Source organism: Jaculus jaculus, chromosome 12, assembly GCF_020740685.1.
Source record: "Jaculus jaculus isolate mJacJac1 chromosome 12, mJacJac1.mat.Y.cur, whole genome shotgun sequence".
Taxonomy (NCBI): Eukaryota; Metazoa; Chordata; class Mammalia; order Rodentia; family Dipodidae; genus Jaculus; species Jaculus jaculus.
This window is the reverse complement of record NC_059113.1, coordinates 33,697,737-33,722,401: the sequence shown is the minus strand read 5'-3', so window position 1 is coordinate 33,722,401 and position 24,665 is coordinate 33,697,737. Positions and strand designations below refer to the sequence as shown.

Below are 24,665 nucleotides of genomic sequence, written 5' to 3'. Positions count from 1 at the left end.
TAAGAGCAAGACAAACTAATAGAAAAGTATGAATGGGAATTTCAAGATATTCAGGACACTATGAAAAGAACAAACATAAGATAAGAATTCAGGGGCCGGGCATGGTGGTGCACGGGTTTAATCCCAGCACTTGGAAGGCAGAGGTAGGAGGATTACCATGCCGTGAGTTCAAGGTCACCCTGAGACTCCATACTGAATTCTAGATCAGCCTGGGCTAGAGTGAGACCCTACCTCGAAAAGCAAAACAACAAGAAAAAAAGAAAACAATTCAGGGTATAGTAGAAGGAGAAGAATTTCACTCCAAAGGCACAGTAGACATTTTCAACAAAATAACAGAAGAAAACTAGCTGGGAGTGGTGGCACACGCCTTTAATCCCAGCACTAGGGAGGCAGAGGTAGGAGGATCGCCATGAGTTTGAGGCCACCTGAGACTCCTTAGTTAATTCCAGGTGAGCCTGGGCTAGAGTGAGACCCTACCTCAAAAAAACAAAATAAATAAATAAATAATAGAAGGAAACTTCCCCCAAATTGGGAAAGAGATGCTAATGCAGATACAGGAAGCCTCTAGAACACCAAGCAGACAAAACCTCAAAAGAACCTCTCCTTGCCATGTTATAATTAAACTATCAAACATACAAACCAAAGAGAATATATTGAAAGCAGTTATTATTATTATAGAATTAGAACTATGGGGAAAAGATGTCTTAAAGTTTGTTTGTTTCCCCTCTTGGAAAGCTCATATTACTTACTTAATAAGCCATTCATGTATTTAAGGTATTTTTAATTTTTGGTTATGCATTTCTGTCTGAGTGTTTAAGACCATGCAGATAACCAAACTTTAATTAAAGATTAATTTTGGAGGTCACTAATTGGCTCCCAACCAAAGAGACTTTAGGGACCCAGGAGTAGCCCTATAGTTTACTGGTGTTTTCTGTCTCTTAGATTTGGGAAGTTAGGAGGACTGATTGCTGCTGAATTGTTACTCTTCTGTTTCAGACTGTACACCAATTTTGTTTGGTTCTCCATAACCTCCCTGCTCAGGAAGACAGGTGACTTACCAGGAAGCCAGTGTAGAAGTGTCCCATCATCTCCAGTGGCCTCATGACCTGGGAGCACAGGCCAAAATATTGGTGTTTTTGCTCCGATGATTCCAGTTGGCTTTGGCTTCTACATAGGTGATTAATACACTTAGAAAGAAAGTTACACCAGCCTGGGTGTATGTGCATATAGAGCACATTTGATTACTGAAATAGATTTAGTTAAAAAATGGCACAAGGGCTTCTAAAATCATTTTGTCCAGATTTTAAATTTTTATACTATGGCAGCATAAGCCATAAATCTGAGGCATAGGATGTAGGCACATCCCACACTTTAAATAACATTTATAAATATAGGCAGAACCTGTTATCAGTCGTAAAAACAATAGCAACTGATTTACAAACTAATTTTACCTAGAAATTGTCAGAAAAGGACAAATAAGAGTATAAAGTCTTAACACCTGTGTTTGAAAACATCTTTGATTAGTTCAGATACCTGTGTAGGTGGGTACCAATTACCCAGAGAACATTGAAAACAGAACCACAGAACTTGATTATTATTTTTCTCAGATGAGGACCATTGTTTGAACATGAAGCTATACCCTAAAGTAGGGAATATGTCTTAAGAGTTAATTTTGTTATAAGCATTGGACTTAAGATGCCAAAAATGAGACAGTTACTATGCTGTGGGCAGAGCCTAAGTTCAGGGGTGCCAGGCTTGGAAAGGGAGTGGCCTCCTGTAGCCTGGGGGTCCTTAGCCCTGCCTGGAAGCTCAGGCCCCTCTCCTGAAGGCTTCTGCCTGTGCCTGACACAGGTAAACAGAAAAATCAAGTCACATACAAAGGCAAGCCCATCAGGATTACAGCAGATTACTCAATACAAACTTTAAAAGCCAGAAGAGCTTTGAATGATGTATTCTAAGTTCTGAAAGATAACAACTGTCAACCAAGGTTACTTTATCCTGCAAAGCTATCCATTCAAGTAGATGGAGAAATAAGGACATTCCACAACAAAATCAGGCTAAAGGAATATATGAAGATAAAACCAGCTCTACAGAAAATATTTGAAAGGATCCTCCATGCTGAAGAGAAGGAAAAGCACACATATAAGGAACCTGGAATAAACAAACCATACTCAAATACTAGTTAACACAAGAAAGCAAAGGTAAAACCGGAAGAACTACAAAACAAGAAAAGTGGCAAAGATAAATACACACTTTTCAATGATAACTCTTACTATCAATGGCCTCAGTGCCCCAACCACAAGACATAGGTTTGCAGACTGGGTTAAACAGCAGGATCCTTCCATTTGTTGCCTTCAAGAAACTCACCTTTCTACAAAGGATAGACATTGTCTTAGGGTGAAAGGTTGGAAAACGGTGTTTCAAGCAAATGGTCCTAAGAAACAAGCAGGGGTTTTGCTATCCTAATATCTGACAAGGTAGACTTCAGTCTAACATTAGTTAGGAAAGATAAGGAAGGTCACTTTATATTGATTAAAGGCACACTTGAACAGGAGGATATTACAATCTGAAACATATATGCACCTAACATAGGAGCTCCCAACTTCATCAAACAAACGCTGTTAGAACTAAAGTCACAGATAACACCAAACACAGTGGTAGTGGATGACTTCAACACCCCACTCTTCAATTGACAGCTCATCCCGGGAAAAAGTAAACAGAGAGGCGCCTGGATTAACTGAGATCACAGAACAAATGGACCTAACAGAAATATATATATTCAGGACATTTCATCGGAATGCCGCAGAATACACATTCTTTTCAGCAGCACATGGAACATTCTCTAAAATAGACCTTATATTAGGACACAAAACAAATCTTAACATATATAGGGAAATTGAAGTAATTCCTTGTACTCTGTCTGATCACAATGGGATCAAACTATAACTCAATAGACCATCATTCAGCCCCAGCATTTGGTGTTTTCTTGAACTATCTGTTTTTCTCTCCTATAGCTTCCTCAGTATGTTGGTAGAGCTGGCTTAGTGTTCATATATCCATACAACTGGCTTTTTTAACTTTTATTTTGCCTTCTATTATAAAGAATAATTTTTTTAAAATTTTTTAAAAATATTTTTTGTTCATATTTTATTTATTTGAGAGCGACAGACACAGCGATAAAGACAGATAGAGGGAGAGACAGAGAATGGGCGTGCCAGGGCTTCCAGCCACTGCAAACGAACTCCAGACGTGTGCGCCCCCTTGTGCATCTGGCTAACGTGGGACCTGGGGAACCGAGCCTTGAACCGGGATCCTTAGGCTTCACAGGCAAGCGCTTAATCGCTAAGCCATCTCTCCAGCCCATAAAGAATAATTTTGCTGGGTCTTTAAAATTTTGAAATGGGGCCGGAGAGATGGCTTAGCAGTTAAGGCGTTTGCCTGAAAAGCCAAAGGATCTCGGTTCAGCTCTAGAGGATGGCGCATGCATCTGGAGTTCATTTGCAGTGGCCAAAAGGCCCTGGCGTGACCATTCTCTCTCAAATAAATTACTTAAATATACTAAAAATTTGAAATACTCCATTCCAAGCTCTTCTGGCTTTATTCTGATGGGCAGTTATTCTTTTCCAGCTTGTGTATGTGTTATGTGTGTGTTTTACTTATGAGAGAACATGAAAGAGGCAGATAAGAGGGAGGGAGGGAGAGAATGGGTGTGTCAGGGTTCGGCCACTGCAGATGATTTACAGGTGCATGTGTCACCTTGTGCATCTGGCTTACGTGGGTACTGGGAAATCAAACTTGGGCTCTTAGGCTTCACAGGCAAGTACTTTTAACTGCTTTCTCCAGCCCTCTTCCAGCCAACTCTCCCCTCACTCCCTCCCAAGGTAGGGTTTCACTGTAGTCCAGGCCGACCTGGAATTCATTATGTAGTCTCATGGTGGCCTTGAACTCAAGGACCCTCCTACCTCTGCCTGGGATTAAAGGTGTGTGCCACCTTGCCCGGCTCTTCTTCCAGCTTTTATTACTCTTTGTTTTCTGTGTTTAATGTTTTAACTAATTAATTTCTTCTCTGGTCCTGTCTATTGGAAGTTTTCTGCTTTCTGTACCTGGCTTTTTTTTTTTTTTTGGTAGAATCAGGAAATATTGTTATATAATTTCATTGAAAATATTCTGTATGCCCTTGTCTGTCCTAGACCCTTCTTATATCCTCATGATTTGACTGCTATTTTTTAAGTTACCCACATTTCCATCGTGTTCTGTTCATGTTTTTTTGAACTTGTCATTGATTTTGGTCTCCTTATCTGTTTCCTCTGTCTTGTCTTCAAGTCCTAATGTTCTGCCCTCCAAATGATCTATCTGTTGGTAGGGTTCCTAAGGAGTTTTTTGAAATTTTACTTTTTTATTATTATTTTGTATGTTGAGGTAGGGTTTCACTCTACTCTAGGCTGGCCTGGAATTCACTCTGAATTCTCAGGTTGTACTCGAACTCACAGTGATCCTCCTACCTCTGCCTCCTGAGTGCTGGGATTAAAGGCATGTGCCACCACACTGGCTTAACTTTTTTAAATTACTTTTATTTATTTGAGAGTGATAGGAGAGATTGAAAGTATGGGTGTGCCAATGTCTCTGCCACTGCAAATGAAATCTAGACTCTTGTACCACTTTGTGCATCTGGCTTTTACTGGGAAATTGAACATAGGCTGGCAGACATTGCAAGCAAGCACCTTTAACCACTGAGCCATCTTCCCAGCCAACTTGGGACTTTTATTCTTTATTTTTTTCAAGGTAGGGTTTCACTCTAGCTCAGGCTGACCTGGAATTCACTATGTAGTCTCAAGGTGGCCTCAAATTCACAGTAATCCTCCTATATCTGCCTCCTCAGTGCTGGGATTAAGGCGTGCGCCACCATGCCCAGCAAGTTTGTTTTTTAAGTCTCATCCAGTTCATTAAGCCATCTATTTAGGTTTTGTTTTTTCATATTCTCTTCCATTTTATTCATCTGTTTGTTCTTGGCCTTATTTTGTTGAACATGCTTATCATACTTACATTTTGGAATTTTTTACTTCTTTGATTTAAAAGAAAAACGGCAGACACGGAGAGAGTAATTATGGCTACTCCAGGGCTTCCTGTCACTGCAAACAAACTCCAGATGCATGTGCTACTTAGTGCATCTGGCTTTATGTGGGTACCGGGGAATTGAACTCAAGTCCTTCGGCTTTGCAGGCAAATACCTTAACTGCTGAGCAATCTCTCCAGACCACATTTTGGAAATCTATGTCTGAAGATTCCTCTGGTTTGGTTTTCAATAAGCATTCTTGCTTTGGATATTTATCTTGGTTTCTTGTGTTACTTTTTTTTTTGCATTGGGGTTTTCCCATCACCCATATATTGAGATGGCTCTTTTGTCTTGCTTTAAATGCATCAACAGTGGCTCTTGTGGAGCCTGTTGTAAGCCTTACTCCAGGTGGGTTTGGAATGGCAGTCTGTCTGCAAATCTGGGTTGAGCATACTGGATGCTGAGCAGGGCCCTCCTTATTCCTACAGTCTCCCCAAAAGGCTGGGCATGGAATGTGACCAATTCAGGTGCTCCCTACGCAATCCAGGGATCAATTAGTGCCAAATGGATTTGATCCCCAATCTGATCATGACCTGGCCAGGTTGTACCTTTGGGACTGAATTGGGCTAGCGAGTGCAATCAGCATTGGAGTCCCTACTCAGGACAGCACAGTGTGGCGAGTGTGGTCAGTGAAAAATGGGCTTGACCTCCAATTTAGTCATGTGTGGGTCAGGTGGTACTCAAGAGACTAAATGGGCTGGGTGGAGTGCTTATCTGGACTTAGGGCACTGTAGTCACTGTCCACAGTTGGGGAGTGGGACCAGCTGAGATGTCCCTCTTTGAGACAGCATCTGTAGGACTTTTTGTTTTTTGAGGCAGGGTCTCACTGTAGCCCAAATTGGCCTCTAACTCATAGTAATCCTCTTAGCTGTGCTTCCCAAGTGTTGGGATTACAGGCATGAACCATCACACCCAGGGAGGTGTTGATTGTACAAACCACCACTGGGCTCCTGAGACTACATTTAGTCCTCACCATTAAACAGAACTGAGCAATCAAAGCCACCGGCCTCCAAGAGAATTTTGCTTCAATTTAGTATTTCAATTTCACTTTTCCCATCAGGGACAGAGCAATGTCATCTTTAAAAACTATGTTAGCCAGGCCTTTAATCCCAGCACTCAGGAGGCAGAGGTAGGAGTACTGCTATGAGTTCAAGGCCACCCTGAGCTAGAGTGAGACCCTACTTCCGGCGGGGGGAGGGGGAGGAAACAGAACAATAATGTTGGGCTGGAAGGATGGCTTAACAGTTAAGGTGCTTGCCTGCAAAGCCAAAGGACCCAGGTTCGATTTCCAAGGAGCCACGTAAGCCAGATTCATAAGGTGGCACATGCATAAGGTGTTTGTTTGCAGTAGCTGGAGGCCCTGGTGTACCCATTCTCCCTCTCTCAAATAAATGAATAATTTTTTTTAAAAAAATAAAAACCATAATGTTGCCAGGCACATGCCCTTTAATCCCAGCACTCGGGAGGCAGGAGGAGGAGGATCACCGTGAGTTCAAAGGCCACCCTGAGACTACATAGTCAATTCCAAGTCAACCTGGGCTAGAGTGAGACCCTACCTCAAAAAAACAAAACACACACACACACAACTTAGTTTTTTTCGAGGTAGGGTCCCACTGTGGCCCAGACTGACCTGGAATTTGCTATGTAGTCTCAGGCTGGCCTTGAACTCACGGTGATCTTCCTACCTTTGCCTCCCGAGTGCAGGGATTAAAGGCATGCACCACATGCCCAGCAAAAATAGTATTTTTTTTTTAAATTTATTTATTTGAGAGCGACAGACACAGAGAGAAAGACAGATAGAGGGAGAGAGAGAGAATGGGCGCGCCAGGGCCTCCAGCCTCTGCAAACGAACTCCAGACGCGTGCGCCCCCTTGTGCATCTGGCTAACGTGGGACCTGGGGAACCGAGCCTCGAACCGGGGTCCTTAGGCTTCACAGGCAAGCGCTTAACCGCTAAGCCATCTCTCCAGCCCTATCTGCTACATTTTTAAAAAAATTATTTAAATGTTTTTTTTATTATTTGAGAGAGCAAAAGAGAATGAGACAGAGAGAGTGGGCACATCAGGGCCTCCAGCCACTGCAAATGAACTCCAGATGCATGCGCCCCCTTGTGCTTACGTGAGTCATGGGGAATTGAACCAAGGTCCTCTGGCTTTGCAGGCAAATGCCTTAAGCCCTAAGCCATCTCTCCAGCACCCCCTCCTCCATTTTTTGTGGTAGAGTTTCACTTTAGTCCAGGCTGACCTGGAATGCACCATGTACTCTCAGGGTGGCCTCAAACTCATGGTGATCCTCCTACCTCTGCTTCACATGCACTGGGATTAGAGGCATGTGCCACCATGCCTGCTACATTCTCTTGTTCTTAACTTCTTTGGTCATTTCTCCTGTCTTCCTTGGTTTTCCTAGTCCTTTGTTGTTTTCTCCAGGGTTCTGAGCCTTCTTTCCCCTCACACTGTACAATGTCTCTTGGTCACTTTATCCACTGTAAGGATTTTAACCTGTGAATTTCATTTTACAACTCCACCAGAAGCCCAGCTATTCATTTCTTTTTGAATGTATTACTATGTCCTTAAGTATCTAAAACTCCCTCACACAGAAGTTCCTATTCTTTCCCTACAAATTAACTTTATTCTACTCATCACGTTCTTAGCATCGTCTATCAGGTTGGCTTCTAGACAACTCTCAGGTGTCTACCTTTTCCTTTATAAGTTATTACATTCTCCCTTAAAACCAGGTCCTCACACACTACAGCATACACCACAGCTACTCATACTTGAATTACAGGGCCCCAGGATTGTAGAAAACTCTAATTTTTGTTACATGTGATTTGTATGGCCTCAAAAATTACCATACTGACCTTCACTAGGCTCTGTAAGTCAAGGAAGGAGTATAAAGCAAGCATGTAAATATTATTGTTGAACTCTATGAAATTACCTAATCTGACCATTTTTATTGGAAGGTAATTTTATTGTGATTCAACCAGTAATAGCTCAGGAAATGTATGAGTTCAATTCCACAAACCTTGTCATTAATACAAGGCTGTGTGATTTCCTACTCAATTTATCCACTTTACCTAGCCTTTAAAGTAGGAAGTAGTCACTATTCCATAGTTCTTCCTGGTGATTTTTTTTCTTTCCTCTTCATCAGTGTCAAGCTGCTTTGATCAGGAAAGTTAATTTCTAGGTGCACACTTTCCACAGTGTCTCTCAATCTTAGGTAAGAGTCCATCCTCCCACAGTCTCATTGCTGGGACAGCATTTGTTTTAACTGCTAGCATTTTTATTTCATTTTAAAATTCTCATTACCTAGTTGAAAAAAGTGACAGTCTGTCTCCAAATCCTTTCCCCTTACAGCACAAAGTGCTTTCCAGATGATTCCCATTATCTTCTGCTGTTCTCATTCAAGCTGTGAATTACAAATCATGGGGTTATCAGGAATAAAAGATTAATTAACAGTCAGAATCTTTTCTTATCCAGGAAATGCAGCAAGAATGTAAGAGAGTTTCATTTTAGCCATGGTAGTAAATACAGTCATTTCCATACTATGTATGACTACTTCAAACCCACTGGTCCTTTTAGCAGGTAACTGTTGAGAGTCCATGGCTGCTGCTTCACTCAAGACTGGATTAGCATGCTGAGAATGACCTTTTTTCCTATTTTTTCTAGTGGTGCAAAGATATTTTTTCCTGGGTTTGAGTTTTTTACCTGGTGTGATTTTATTTTCTGGTTTCCTTTTCTCTCTTCCTCTCTCTAAAAAAGTTACTTCTTTCATCTCAACAATAAATAAAGAAGGAACTGGAAAATTAAAAGGTTAATTTTATTCTAGGATTTTTTTTCAGACTTAGAACAAACATGATTATCTCAATTAACTTAAATGTTTTTAAATACAGCAGCTGCTCAGCCAGGAACTGAGATCTTCAATCTGCCAGCAGTTACTACATCAGGTAAGACTCTGATTACTTAATAACATGAACTTGATAGAGGTTCATTGGTTAAACAAAAAACAGCATAGAAAGTGAAAATTCAATAAATACTTGTTGAAAATAAGTGAGGCCAGGTGTGGTCACACATGTCTTTAATTCTTGCTCTTGGAGGCAGAGGTAGGAGAATCATTGTGAGTTCCAGGTCAGCCTATGCCAGTGTGAGATCTGGCCACAAAAATACCAAACACAGCTGGAGAGATTGCTCAGTGGTTAAGGCGCTTGCCTATGAGTCTAAGGACCCAGGTTCAATTCCGCAGTACCCATGTAAGCCAGATGCACAAAAGGTGGCACATGAGTCTGGAGTTTGTTTGTAGCCTCTTTATCACTCTCAGATTTTTTTTTAAATACCAAAATAAATTATATGTATGTATGTGTATATACACACACAAAAAGAGAACAATGAAAGAACTAAAAAAAAAGCAATTAAGTAACTTTCTTTAATTGAAATAAGTAACTCTTAGCAGAGGAAACCAACTTACTGTTATTACTTGTGTACTGTGATGTTGATGTGGGGATGAGTGCTATGTGAATTCAGTGGCTTTCTGTTCATTTCCCTGTATAATGATTGGCCTCTCAAAAACAAGCAGACATGCACTGCTTTGTCTCTTCCAGGCTCAGTTAGTTCTAGAAGCCATTCATTTGCGGATCCTGCCAGTAATCTCGGCCTAGAAGATATCATCAGGAAAGCTCTCATGGGAAGCTTTGATGATAAAGTTGAGGATCATGGAGTTGTCATGTCTCAGCCTGTGGGAGTTGTGCCTGGCAGTGCCAGCACCTCGGTTGTGACCAGCAGTGAGACACGAAGAGATGAAGGGGACCCATCACCTCATTCAGGTAAGGCTTTCATTTTGGTTCTTCTGCTTGTATTTCCCAAGAAGCAACCAATATTGGGTAAGTTCTGATGGATCTCCAATAGAATTCATTAGTTTGTATGGGCTCAGTCACCTTTGAAGGCTTTAATTTCCTTTTAAATGTTTAAAAAGTGTTTTATTTATTCATGAGAGAAGGAGGGGGGGGGTTAGAGAGAGAGAATGGGTGTGCCAGGGCCTCCACCACTGCAAAGGAACTCCAGACGCATGTGCCATCTTGTGCATCTGGCTTACATGTGTCCTGGGGAACCGAGCCTTGAACCAGGATCCTTCAGCTTCACAGGCAAGCACTTAACCTCTAAGCCATCTCTCCAACCCCTCTTTTAAACTTTTAAACTTAGACTAGAGGCATGGCTTAGCAGTTTAGGCACATCCACCTAAGCCAGATGCACAAGATGGCACAATGCATCTGGAATTCACTTGTAGCAGCTGGAGGCCCTGACATGCCCATTCTCTCCCTCTCCCTCCCTCCCTCCCTCAAATAAATATAACTTTTAAAAAGTAAATAAACTTTGGACTTGCCTAGACATAGTTACACGAGCAGAAATTTAAAATCACATTTCTACAGGCACCAGTAAAAAAGATCAATTAATAGAGTGAGATTATTTACACCAAGTTTATTTTGAACCAAGTGCACACTTGTCCATGCTAACCTGGAATTCACTATGTAGTCTCAAGGTTCCTGGAACTCATGTCCACCTACCTCTGCCTCCTGAGGACTGGGATTAAAGGTGTGCACCACCAGGTGCCTAGGTGAAATCTTTTTTTAGATAGGGTCTCCTCCTAGCTAAGGCTGACCTGCAATTCACTATTAGTCTAAGGGTGGCCTTGAACTCACAGTGATCATCCTCTGAGTGCTGGGGTTAAAGGCATGCACCATCACGCCCAGCTTTAAAATCCTCTTTTTAACCTTAACCTTTTAGGAATGTCCCAGTTTTCTTCAGGCAAAAATATCATGGTTTTAATGAAAAGGTTAAGCTTTAGAGTTTTTTTTAACTTACACCACAGTGATATGGTGAAATTGTGCTGACTTCTGGGCTCTTGAGAACTAAATGTTTTAGTGTAGAACCCAGTCAAAGGTATCTTACTCCTGGGAACTTTTGGAAATAAATAGTCTGGGGAAAGTAGAAAGGGCCACTAAGACATGCTGGGCATCTGCAAACATTTTATTTTAAGGCAGAATCTCACTCTAGCCTAAGGTTTCCAGAGTGAAACTCAAATCACCCCCCCCCCCCCCCCCGCTTTTTGGTTGCTGAAAGTAAAATTTTAGCATCTAGTAGTAGTATTTTTATAACTAGGTACTAGGATCTAAATTCTTTATGCTACCATCCTGATTTTTTTTTTTAACTTCTACAGTCAGCATTTTGGTATAGTATTTTTTTTTTTGTTGTTTTTGTTGTTGAGAACCTTAAATCAGTAATTAGTAGCTTAACCTGGAATTTCACTTTTAGGAGTTTGCAAACCAAAGCTAATCAACAAATCAAACAGCAGGAAGTCTAAATCTCCTATTCCTGGGCAAGGATACTTAGGAACTGAACGGCCCTCTTCTGTGTCCTCTGTACATTCAGAAGGGGATTACCACAGACAGACTCCAGGGTGGGCCTGGGAAGATAGGCCCTCTTCTACAGGTGAGGAGCCTGGGTCAATTGATAGAAAATGAGATTCAAAGAAAACTGTATCCATGCATTGTTATGTCTTTGCACATCAGAAGCTTTTATAATTTGTGAAAGAGCTATAGTCTGTTTTGCATATCATTAATAGGGTCTACTTTCCAGAACAGAAATTGAATGCTTGTGATGTCATCCATTTTCCTATTCCATGTTATGTGTGTACCACCACACATGGCTATGCTTGATATTTTTTGGAGAAGAAAATACCAAGAAATCAAAATCAGTAACGAACAGTTCTTAACAAAAGCCACCATTTATCTCCACAAACAATACTCCTAGGCTATTTTCTTAACTAACTATGAAGATATCTGCTGTATCTTTCAGGTTTCAGAGAACTGTATGCTCCCCCCCCCCCCTTAGAGGTTAAATACATATATAATGTGCATCTGGCTTTCCATGGGTACTGGGAAATTGAACCCCAGGGTGTCAGGTTTTGCATTCAAATACCTTTAGCCACTGATCCATCTCCCCAGCCCAGGAATTTTTATTAGAACATTAGACTATTTTATAAAGCCAACCATGGTGGTGTTCGCCTTTAATACCAGCACAGGAGAGGCAGAGGTAGGAGGATTAGCCAAGGGTTCATTTCCACCCTGAGACTACATAGTGAATTCCAGGTCAGTCTGGGCTAGAGTAAAACCCTACCTCAAAACAACAACAACAAAAAGCATTATCTCTTAAAGTGTGGGTTTCTCAAGCTATACGAAGTAATATAAAGATCTAGAAACTGACAAAAGGTAACACTGCTCTTATTTACTGTACCCCATTTCTAAATCTTACTTCTCCATCTGCCCACTGAGATTGCTGGCTGAAGGTCCTTGGTACTAGTCCATTTCTAAGAATTGTACTCCTCATTTCTCTTAGAAATTCAAAGTTCCAAGTATAATCAGACTCCCAGCTTAATAATATTGGGTAGTTCTGTCATGTCCTATGGAGACATATGATGTAATATTAAAGGCCAGGATTTTCTCTTTCTGGGTTCTGTGCGTCACTCATATTTTTTTACCTTTGTTATGCTGAAACTGACAGCTGAATATTTTTAGCTAAAATTGTGAATTCTTGGTCTTTACTTATTCTGTTTTCTTAATACCACAAGACCATTTTATAGAACAGTCCTGTTCTACTGTGTTCTATAGATTGGATTAAATGCAGTACAAGTATGCTCGCTAAAAACATATATACTTTTTTTTTTTTTGGCCAGGTTCAACTCAGTTTCCTTATAACCCCCTGACCATGCGGATGCTCAGCAGTACACCTCCCACACCGATTGCATGTGCCCCATCCGCCGTGAACCAAGTAGCTCCCCATCAGCAGAACCGGATCTGGGAGCGGGAACCTGCCCCACTCCTCTCTGCACAATATGAGACACTGTCCGATAGCGATGACTGAACTGCACAGTGGATAGTGTGGGAGGAAGTTCTGGCTTTTGGTGGTTTTTAATTACAGGACAAAAATCTGCCCTCATGTCTTGTGCCCAGAGACTTTTCAGGAGAGCCAGGGCAACGGATGAAGAAGAAATGATGGAAGAAACTCATCTGGAAAGTCATAGGGTAGTACTACCTTTAATAGTCAATTCAATGGATTACATCAGAGGGTTGAAATGTAGTTTTATAAAAAGTGGACAATTCCTGTTCTTACATCTATTTGTAAAAAAAAAAAAAACAAAAAAACCATAATGTCTTTAAATCACTCTTCTGTAAATAGATGACCTTTTTGCAGTGTATCCCCTTGCTGTAGTATCTGGTGTACTTACATTCAAATCAGCACATCAATAGTGGGGGTAATTTAAAAAAAAAAAACAAAAAACCTGCCTATCTTTTTAACCCTAGCCTTCTAAACAACCTCATACAGCCCAGTTACATAATGTTGGCTGTCACGGGCATTGTACTTTTATGTTACTTCCTCTAAATTCAGCTTCCCAGTGATGTTTAAAATCTTGTGCAAATATTTAGATTTTTTTTAACAGAGATTTTGTCAGAAAATCTGCGCATTAGGGTCAAAAGGTAGGAATAACAAAATTGTCATATTGTAAATTTCTTGCACAGGCTTTAACTTTTTTCACTAGTAGCACTGAAAAAATACTATTGCATGAATATGTTATAGTTCAATTTTTAATGTTTTAAAGGCTTATTTGAGGCATACCTCACTGTTTATGCACACTGGTAATTTATCAGTTCCCCTAAGTATTCCTTTTCTTCTGCATTTGATGCAGCCCAACAAAGCTTTTGTTTTGAAATAAATTTGACTACCCTGTCCATAGCTACAGTAGATCATTTGCGATTTAAGACTCATGTCTCAGGTTTCAAAGGAAAAACTTACATGCCTTTTTTTAGTTTGATATATATGACTGACTGAGTTAAATGATAATGCAGACAATATATAAAATCTCAGTCTTTCAGACTTGCTTTGTGCTGCATCCTGAACTAATCTCATGGCGACCAGTCTCTTTTCCATCTCTGTCAGTGCCTGCTCTCCACTTCTGTGTTTAGTGCTTTCATTTCACAGGTACTTAAGGTACAAGTTAAGTTACAAGACGGAATTTTAAACTGTATAGCACTGGAGGATTAGTTATATTCTTCATTAAGAATTTCTTACTGTACTTTGAGATTTGTTTTCACACAACATAATGGTGGCATTCAAGTTTCTGAGCATACAAATGCTTAAGGGTTTGGAGAGATGTCCACTGGTAACTATAAAGGGAGAAATAGAGGTCTCTTAGGATCATTAAAATTGGCACTTTAAATTACTTTCAAGTAGACCTGAACTTCTAAACAATACCCCAGTCTCAAGAAAGCAGCTCTTGCAAGGCATGGTGGCACACACCTATAATCCCAGCACTTGGGAGACAGAGGTAGGAAGATCCTCTGTGAATTCAAGGCCACCCTGAGACTACCAAGTGAATTCCTTATCAGCCTGGGCTAGAACAAGACCCTACGTGAAAAAAGAAAAAGAAAGCAGCTCTGTGATGACCCCTGGCTGAGACCTTCTTCTCCACAGCACTGGCGTCTAATCCTATGTCTTACATAGATAGCTTCAGTACTTTAAAGGCCTATACTTGTCAAATCTAAGCCCTCCTGTCACTGTCACTCTTGGACATTTGAGACTGTCAAAGTTTAAGAAAGTAACTTTTTCTAATACTCATACAATCTTAACATGAGTGGAAAACCAAATATTCTAATTAAGTTTATTATTGAAAGCTTTTTCCAGGTAATGGTAACATTCTAGAGCTTTTTCATAGAATTCACATTGCCAATCGGTTCAAAAAGAGACCACAATGATTCCTTTCTGTGACCCTGAGGTTCTCATTTCTGCAAAGTCAGCTCAGAGCCAAAACTGTTAACTCTTGTACTTCCTTCTACCCGAGGATTCCTCATCACAGCACGTGTGTACATTACTTCATCTTTCATCACCTAGAAAGGGGATTTCAGAATGGGAGATGAAAGCCAGTTCAGCTCTAAACAATGAAAGGGCAGAATTCTCATATAGCTTACCAATGAAGCAAACCCTCTAAGAGGGGTGGAGGTGCACTCTACTGTGATATAAATGGCTAGCACACCACTGATAACTTGGTGAATTAGCTGCAAATCAAGATAAAACTTTTTTGTGTAGGCTGATGCCATATCTGTAATAAATGATCTTTTAGTACCTACAACTAATTTAAGGTCTTCCAATAGATGTATTCTGGTAGCCTATTTTCTGGTACATTTACAATTAGAAATTTCATAATGCATTTTAAGTATTTATGTGCTATGATTCTGTTTTACATTTTGCTCTACAAATTCCAATAACATGTTAGAGTTCAAAATTTTAAACTATACAGTTTTATAACTATTCACATTTAAGTTTAAGGAGATTGGTCTTTTGTTTCACTAACTTGTTTTACAGCAGTGCAAATGAACCTTAATGAGAACGCTCACATATAGACTCTGTTTTTCCAGCAGCAAGATCATGAGCTGAATCACTGTGGAGGACTAAAAATAATCTTAAATAAAACTTGGAATGGAAAAAAAAAATCTAACTTTTGGTAACCCTTGAAATTATGAAGTGCTAAAAAAATATATTCTCAATGAACAAGGTGACTGAAATCTTACCTCTTAGGGTTATATTTGGTTAACAGGGTTAGCTGATGTTAAACAGGTATCTACATCTGCACAATTCTAACTGTAATTCATGAGGATTTGGACATTAGGGTTTCTAGGATTTTCTTTTTAGTAACAGCAAATTTTCTTCCTGTGAGAAATTGAGAGTTGACTGGAATACATACAATATGTCACGATGGAAAGATTCTCCCAATACAAACTGTAAATCTGTTTGCCAGTCCCACTCACACACCCTACCAACCACCAGCCATGTTCTTTCATAGTACCCGGGAGGAGGGGGACTCAAGCAAATAGCTGTTTGCAAGAATACAGAAGGACATCATCTATGTGTTTTGACATACTTTGAGGCAGTGATAAAGCTTTTCAATGTGGCAGTCTATTTAAGTCATTTGATCAAGATACCTTTTCCCATGGCTAAGAAAGAATCTCTTTGTTTCCCACTCTACAGATGAGAATACTGAGGTACTGAAATCAAAGGCCAGGCCTAACTAGGGTAAATTACTGAGGGTTTTAAGCCTACACTTCTAGAAAGGCCCTGTTCTAAGAGGCCTAGGGTTCAGCTCTTGTGGGATTATAGTTACAAAAGGAAGTCAAGTGTTCAGATAGCACTGATAGTTGTATGCCTTCCCCCTCCACTTTTAATAATTGCCTATAACCAAATACATAGTAAATTTTATTTCCAATCAAATGGATACTGTACTTTCAAGTGCCTAGCTCCCACTTTAAAAGTTAATGCAGCTTTGCTGGTGACTGACTAAAACATCCCTTCCTCCTACATTTGCTAAAGCCCATAAGTGCTTCATGAACACAGTGTTAGAGAACTTAAAATCTCCTGTAGCTTTATTCTGCCAGATATTGACAAAGAGATAAGAGGACAGTAAGTCAGCAGGCTAAACAGTGTGCAGTGATCACAACTAGGGAAACTGGCCCAATTTTACTTGGAACCAGCACGGGCACCTTACATGTATAGCATGAAAAATAGCACTTGACACCAGTCCCTACAAACATAATCAGTAAAAGATGACAGTTGTTTCTCCTTTAAAACCAAAAGTAGTGTCAGGTATGATAGCACCTGCCTAGTCTCAGCCCTTGGGAGGGTAAGGCAGGAGGATGGCAAGTTGGAGGCCAGCTTGAGCTACACAACAAATTCCAAACCAGCCTGTGACACACAGTGAGGTGATGTCTCAAAAAAAAAATAAAAAAAAAATTAGAAAGCAAAAGTGGCAGCATGTACAATGTCTTTTTCAACAAGGCTAAGTTAAGGAAACCTGAATAGTAACATTAAAAGACTTAACACTTACTTGGGTGCCACAGAGACTGGAATAATTGCTATTCCTTTGGGTTGTCAGAAATTATCTGCCCTATAACAAAATGAATTTAAGCTTGATGAAGTTATGTCAAAAGTCTACTCTTTCTTGCCAGATCAGCCAACTCTTCCTGGATGTGCTGTATAGAAACCTCATCTCTTTTCAGCTCTGCTTGCTTCAGTGCTTCTTGGTAGATCTCTTCTGCTTGTGTGTATCGTTCTAAAACAGCCCAGAGAAAAGGAAGAAGAAAATGGGTGTTTCCAAGGTGATGAATGAGGACACACATCTCATTTGCTGTGTACTGTACAAGTGATGGGCTGATGCTGCTTTGTTTCCTGCCTTCTCCACAAGCTGATTTACAGTCAACTCCCAATCACTGAGTGCTTTGGAATGCCTGCCTACCTGGCCCTCTGCTGTACCTGAGGCTTTCTGCTGAGTAAGAGTTTCACAATGGCGATGAACAAAATAGGTAAAGACCTCTAAATAGTATCGTATAGTGTGCTGACATTGAGAAACATCTGTGAAACTCTGTAACATGCAGGCTTCAGCAGCACTAGGAAATTCTACCTGGGAAAACATTTAGGAATCTGTAAAGTACTACAGAAATCAGTACTGTCATATCAAGAGAGCTTCATATGATTTTGCAGAAAAATGGAATTGCATGAATTAAGCAAAATAGTACTACTGTAACACACACGCTATTTCTGCCCTTTTTTCAGGCAGTGTTTTAACTTCGAGATGTCGTTGCTGTCCCTTGTCCTCTGTAAACACCATCACGCCCAGTGATATCTAGAGTCGTATTTCCACTGCTACCTACCTCTGTGTGTCAAAATTGCTGCCAGATTACTGAGCACCATGTGCAGCTCAGGGTGATTTATCTCTCTCGCCAGGTCTGATGCTCTTTGCATATAAATATAGGCTTCATCAAAGTGGCCCTGTGCATCCAGGGTAGTAGCCAGGTCACTCATCAACACAATGGTCTAGAAAAACAAATGAATCTATGCAGAATGTTAACATGGAGTTACAATGAACACACATAATGATATTTTTTTATTTGTTTGTTTTTTCAAGATAGAGTCTCCCTGTAGCTCAGGCTGACCTGGAATCACTATGTAGTCTCAGGGTATCCTTGAACTCATGGCAGTCCTACCTCTGCCTCCCGAGTGCTGGGATTAAAGGCGTGTGCCACTACGCCTGGCTACAAAACGATTTTCCTTCTTGGCATTCCAGCCTTTAACAAACTACACACATTTATTAATTCATATTACACAGTAGGCAATGTTAGTCCAATCTTATAACAAGTAATATGTAATTTATTAACCTACCTAAAATTATCAAATTAGAAGCACCAAGTGAAAAACACCCAAAATCTGCTGCAATGTGATCTTACTGAAGGTTCAGTGATTTTGAGAAGCTAGCCTCTTATTCTGTGACTACTTCTGGTGCCTGCATTATTATGTCTTTCCTCATGGTGATCCTGATCCTTTTTTAAAAAGAAAAAATATATAGTTTATATTGGGAAGGTTCTCATTAAGAGTCCTTAAGGAGCCGGGCGTGGTGGCGCACGCCTTTAATCCCAGCACTTGGGAGGCAGAGGTAGGAGGATCGCCGTGAGTTCGAGGCCACCCTGAGACACCATAGTGAATTCCAGGTCATCCTGGGCTAGAGTGAGACCCTACCTCAAAAAACCAAAAAAAAAAAAGAGTCCTTAAGGGGGCTGAAGGGATGGCTTAGCAGTTAAATTGCTTGCCTGCAAAGCCAAAGGACCCATGTTTGATTCCCCAGGACCCATGAAAGCCAGATGCATCTGGAGTTCATTTGCAGTGGCTGGAGGCCCTGGTGCGGCCTATTCTCTCACTCTTTCCCTCTTTCTCTGTCAAATAAATAAAAATAAAAAATATTTTTAAAAGGAGTCCTTAAGGTTGTAGAGCTAAAAAACAGGTTTCCATACAGTCTTTCCCTCTGAGCCCATGCTATATGTCCTCTGAGTCTAGTACTTAGTGGTTTACATTCCAGACTTGCCTTATTCCCCAAAGATATGCCATTAAGTTTATACATTGAAACATTTCATGTACAGTCAAAATTTTGTGTGCTGCAACCATTCACAAACAAAACAATCTGCTCATTAGCCTAAAAAAAAAATATTTTACCATAAGAGACAAAGGCTGAAATTGTTTCAAGCTTTGCATGCTTTTCTTAAGTTCTGTTAACAGTGGATTAAAAAGTGTTAAATCCAATTCCCTCCTTCCTCACTTTGCATTCACAGGGCAGGGAGACAAAGATACCCATTATTACTGGCTACTTACAAGATACTTGGGCATTTGGGGATTTATCTCAGTGGTAAGCACAAGGCCCTAGGTTTAGTCCCCTGAAGCAGAGAGAGGAAGGGGTCTGCAAACCATTCTGAAATGCCAGAATATAAACTCCAAAGCCATGGACACACAGGGCACCTGGGTAGGCCTGTATATTAGGAAGGTTGGTCTGCTGTGCAAACTGATTCACACAAAAGGGGGGAACACCCCAGTTATCAGCAGCCTCAAATCCTTGAAACCAGTAATTGGGGGACAGTGGAACTAATGGTAAGAAACTGAATGAATCTGGGGAATTCAAGAATTCCACATACACCCAGGATATTTGTTTTATTCAGGGTTTTACTCTATAGTTCAGGCTGGCCTCCAAACTTGGTCCTAACCAGGCATGATAGCGCACACCTGTAATCTTAGCACTAGATGTAGGATGATCACCATGAGTTTGAGGCCATCCTAGGCTACAGAGTGAATTCCAGGTCAACCTGACCTAGAGACCCTACTTCTAAAAGTAAAAGAAAATCACAATACTGCCTTTGTTTCTAGAACAGGAATTACAGGTGTGGCCAGCCATGCCTGCCATTCCCATAAGCAGTGCTGAGAGCTAGTCTCAGTAATAGTAGACCAGCGTTCTACTACTAAACTACACCCCCACAATCTTTTTCTTCTAGAGGCAAGTTCTCACGAAATTGCCAAGGTAAGCCTTCAACATGTGGTCTTCCAACCTCAGTTGCCTGAGTAGCTGGGATTACATGTCTGTGACATACATCACTTCTAATGTTTTTATGACCTGAAACTCTGTAGTTCCAAGCTGGCCTTGAACATAACACCAGTCCTCCTACCTCTGCCTCCTGAGTGTTGGGATTAAAGGCACTCGCCACTACTCCCAGCTGACATGTTATCATTTTGAAGGCTGTTTTATGTGTTTCCCTCCTTTACCTGTGGGTGCCTTTCTCCTTGTATTTCTTGAGAAATCTGCAGGGCTTTTTCATACATCCTTTGTGCCTGTGATGGCTGCTTGGAGAACAGCAGGTAGCGTGCACACGAGTCTAAGCACATGCCCAGGAGGAGGTGAGTATTGGCTTTCTCTTCCACTAAGTGGGAAATAAGAGCATTTTAAAGACATGACAAATGGGGCTGAAGAGATGATGGCTTAGCAGTTAAGTGCTTGCCTGTGAAGCTTAAGGACCCTGGTTCAAGGCTTGATTCCCCGGGACCCACATTAGCCAGATGCACAAGGGGGCACATGCTTCTGGAGTTGGTTTGCAGTGGCTGGAGGCCATGGTGTGCCTGTTCTCTCTATCTGCCTCTCTGTCTGTCACTCTCAAATAAATAAAAAGACGTGACAAATATGTATATGTGGGGTACAGATTTCCAGCTTGCTGCATCATTTTGGCTACAAGGATCCACTGAATGTTTCAGGTCACTCACATAGTTTTTTCTTTTTTCTGCTGTCCATGTATGCATGTATATGTGCTCATGTGATGAGTATGGGTGCACACGTGGAGGTCAGGATCTCCACTAACTACTATGTTCACCAGACTAGCTAATTTGCAAGCTTCCAAGCACTTCTCCTCTCCTATCTCTGCCTCCCTTCTCAGTTAGGCTCACTGGGATAACAGATTCTGGCCTTACATGCGTTTTGAGGATCCAAAGTCAAGTATTCAATATTGTGCCACATAGCTCTATCCACATTTTAAATAGATTCAGAAGAAAAAGATGAAGAAAAGCCCAAAACAGGAATGAGTCAACAACAAATGTTCAGGGCCCATGAAAGACCATTTAAGGTGCAAAAATAATAAATGAACAATGTAATAAGAAACAGAGAACATTTCAGAATTCTGAAATAGAAAGTCTCAAGTCATATTTAAAGAATTGATTTTTCAAAGAATAAGCACTAGAATGATACAAGTCCTTTCAACATACTAAAAGTACTGATTGCAACATTACCTACTGCCACTGTAACTAAAGACTGTAGATTGAGACAATAGTAGCCCATACCAACTTGCACAAATGAAGACTTCAGAGAGATGATGCAAGTGTACAAGTAATTAGCAAGATTAAATTTAGGTTGTGCAAAACAGCTGAAAATAAATGTTCGCATGAAGACTAAAAAGAGAGGGTATCTTAGGTATTGTTTTGGAGATGGGAGTCTTGCCCAGGAGAGCTTTGAACTCACAGTGATCCCTCTGCTTCAGCCTTCTGAGTGTTGAGATTATAGACATGAGCCACCACATCCAGCTCACTTCAGATTTTTTTTTTTTTTTTTTTTTTTTTGAGGTAGGGTCTTGACCTGGATTTCACTTTGTAATGTCAGGGTGGCCTCAAACTCATGGCAATCTACCTGCCTATGTCTCCTGAGTGCTCCAATTAAAAGCATGCACCACCACGCCCAGCTTTTACTTTAGATAATTTTATGCAAGAAAACCATCAGACACCCTTCCCAAACGTGTCTAGTTAGGTTTATTTACCACCAAAGCTATCATTCACAGCAAACTCCTTCCTTCCATATCTTTAAAGATTTTAGAAATTTAACAAAAATATACAAAAGGCATACAAATTTTAAATAAGACTATGTTACTAAAGAACACTATGACCAATTACTGATGAAACAGTACAAGTAATATACTAGTGGTTGATGAACACAGCTATTTTAATAACAACAGAAGGTAAAAGTAAAAAACAAAAGCCTCTTATTTAATTCATTTGAGAGAGAGAATGGGTGTGATGGAGCCTTCAGCCACTGCAGACAAACTCCAGATGTATGTGCCACCTTGTGCATCTGGCTTATGTGGGTCCTGGGGAATTGGGTCTTTTGGCTTTGCAGGCAAGTACCTTAACCACTATGCCATCCCTCCGGCCCAAAAATTCCTCTAAAAAAGCAGAAATTTGAAATTAAAATTTCTAAGTTATATACAACTTTGGGGCTGGGGATATAGCTCAGCTGGTAGAGTGCCTCTGTAGCATGGGTTTGAAGACAGATGCTTTTACTATTACTATTACTGAGAGAGGGGAGAGAATATGGGTGTGTCAGGGCCTTCAGCCACTGCAAAGGAACTCCAATCATGTGCCACCTTGTACACCTGGCTTACATGGGGTCGTGAGGAATTGAAGCTGGGTCCTTTGGCTTTGCAGGCAAACACCTTAACCACTAAGCTATCCCTCCAGCCCTTTTTGTTTGTTGAGGTAGTGTCTCACTCTAGTCCATGGTGACCTAGATTTCACTATGTAGTTTCAGGGTAGCCTCGAACTCAGCAGTTCTGCCTACCTCTGGCTCCCAAGTGCTGGGATTAAAAGCATGCGCCACCATGCCCACTTAGATGCTTAAAAAAAAAAAAAAAAAATTAGGGCTGGAAGATGGATTAGTGGTGAAGGTGCTTGCCTACAAAGCCAAAGGACCTACATTCAGTTCCTTAATACTCATATAAGCCAGATGCACAAGGGGGTGCACGCGTCTAGAGTTCTTCTGCAGCATCCAAAGGCCCTGGCACACCCATTCTCTCTCTCTCTACCTATTTTTTTCTCTCTCTCTCAAGTAAATAAAAATAAATTTAAAAAATAAATAAAGGGGCTGGGGAGATGGCTTAACAGTTAAGGTGCTTTTCTACAAAGCCAAAGGACTCAGGTTTGACTCCCCAGGACCCACGTAAGCCAAATGCACAAGGGGCACATGCATCTGGAGTTTGTTTGCAGTGGCTAGAGGCCCTGGCATGCCCATTCTCTCTCTACCTGCCTATTTCTGTATCTCTCTCTCTAAATAAATGGGCTTAAGTGGAAACCTCTAGATATCTTTTTTTAATTTATTTATTAGAGACAGAGAGAGGGGTACACCAGGGCCTAAACCATTGTAAACAAACTCCAAACACATGTGCCACCTTGTGCATTTGGCTTACGTGGGACCTGGAGAATCGAACCTGGGTCCTTAGGCTTTGCAGGCTAGCGCCTTAACTGCTAAGCCATCTCTCTAGCCCTATAAATTTTGTTTTGATAAAATATTTTTAAAATAAACTGAGTTATTTAGAGAATATCTTTCTGACCTGATGGTTTTATTCAACAGGACACATAAAGCAGGCTACAAAGGAAAATATCAAGAATCTGTTAATATCCAAAGACACTTCACAATGAGGTAGTTGAGAGGTGCAGGGCTCAGGAAAGAGAAAGCAAGGAAGGCCCTACAGCCAGTAGGGGAACCTAGTTCTTTCTTAAGCTTTTTTTCCCTAAAGCAGTCCTTGCAGGCCCCACCTTGCCACAGGCCATCAGTATAAGGGAGAAATCTGGTTTTTTTCTTACCTCTTTCCTAGAAGAGAAAATTAGGAGACAAGGTTACTCTCTCCTCTGGAAGCCTGGTGGCACCTGAGATGAGGGCTGGACTGACCAACAGTGGAAAGATAGATTCAGCCACAAGAGCACTAACACACTACTAGTAAAATGTAAACTGGCAAAACTACCCCAAAAATTCCACTCTTAGGAATACTTTTGGGAATACTTTGCATGTGTGCACAAACAATTCCAGGAATATTCAATGAAGAACTAGTTTTCACAGCAGAACAGGCAGAACAAGCCCCATGTATTCATCAACAGAACTGTGGTTCATTCATTCCATGGAGAACTACACTGCAGAAGTAGTGAATAAACCATTCCAGGCCTTCTGTATCCTTCCTTGTGAGACTAGTAAAAGGCCCAGCCTCAGGCTAATTAAATCATCCCTCAGGACAGATGTAGCCCAGTAGATATGCCAATCAGCAAGTAAACCAGCCCTCTGTGTTGAGACTGTTTGCTTTCCATATCACCATGAATATTATCTGTAGAACGTAAGATTAAATGAGAAAAGCAGACTACACACACTGTGAAATTAATATTCATATAAAGTTTAAAAACATACTAGCCAACTGTATATTGTTTATTGATACATACAAGTGTAAAAAATAAGCAAATAAGCTGGGCATGGTGGCACACGCCTTTAATCCCAACACTCCGGAGGCAGAGGTAGGAGGATCACCATGAGATCGAGGCCACCCTGAGACTCCATAGTGAATTCCAGGTCAGCCAGAGCTAGAGTGAGACACTACCTCGAAAAACCAAAAAATAAAAATAAAAAATTCAAAAAATAAAAAAATAAATAAGCAAATAAGACCAAATGCAGGACAGTAGTTACACCTAGCCAAGGTGGTACTAGGTGACCTTAAGCTTAGTAACAAAAATCCCTGAGGTAAGTAAAATAAAGCTGGGTGTGGTGGTGCACGCCTTTAATCCCAACAATCTGGGAGGCAGAGGTAGGAGGATCACCATGAGTTCCAGGCCACCCTGAGACTACAATAG

The 24,665-nt window shown here is 40.8% G+C and overlaps 2 protein-coding genes across 21 annotated transcripts in view; one reads left to right on the top strand and one right to left on the bottom strand.

The window, feature by feature from the left end:
* The window catches only part of Ncor1 (nuclear receptor corepressor 1), a 194,442-nt gene extending 180,981 nt beyond the window's left edge, over positions 1 to 13,461 (top strand). For 17 of the 18 annotated variants that reach the window (XM_045131711.1, XM_045131727.1, XM_045131710.1 and 14 more), the window contains 4 exons: positions 9,002 to 9,055; positions 9,707 to 9,928; positions 11,415 to 11,591; positions 12,835 to 13,461. In XM_045131711.1, coding sequence (XP_044987646.1) covers positions 9,002 to 9,055; positions 9,707 to 9,928; positions 11,415 to 11,591; positions 12,835 to 13,022 — 641 coding nt within the window. In that variant the 3' untranslated portion in view covers positions 13,023 to 13,461. The remainder of the gene's footprint in view (positions 1 to 9,001; positions 9,056 to 9,706; positions 9,929 to 11,414; positions 11,592 to 12,834) is intronic. The other variant, XM_045131720.1, reaches the window with a different exon arrangement.
* Positions 8,435 to 24,665, bottom strand: part of Ttc19 (tetratricopeptide repeat domain 19) — a 38,057-nt gene continuing 21,826 nt past the window's right edge. Inside the window, exons 8-11 of one of the 3 annotated variants that reach the window (XR_006632957.1) lie at positions 20,286 to 20,440; positions 17,858 to 18,020; positions 17,035 to 17,259; positions 8,435 to 8,517 (exon numbers count right to left, since the gene is read on the bottom strand). Coding sequence is in view for 1 of the 3 variants with exons in the window: in XM_045131728.1 (XP_044987663.1) it covers positions 17,126 to 17,259; positions 17,858 to 18,020; positions 20,286 to 20,440 (452 nt within the window). In the remaining 2 variants the exon portion in view is untranslated. Of the gene's footprint in view, positions 8,518 to 13,179; positions 17,260 to 17,857; positions 18,021 to 20,285; positions 20,441 to 24,665 lie in introns of those variants that run through there. The other 2 variants (XR_006632956.1, XM_045131728.1) reach the window with 2 other exon arrangements.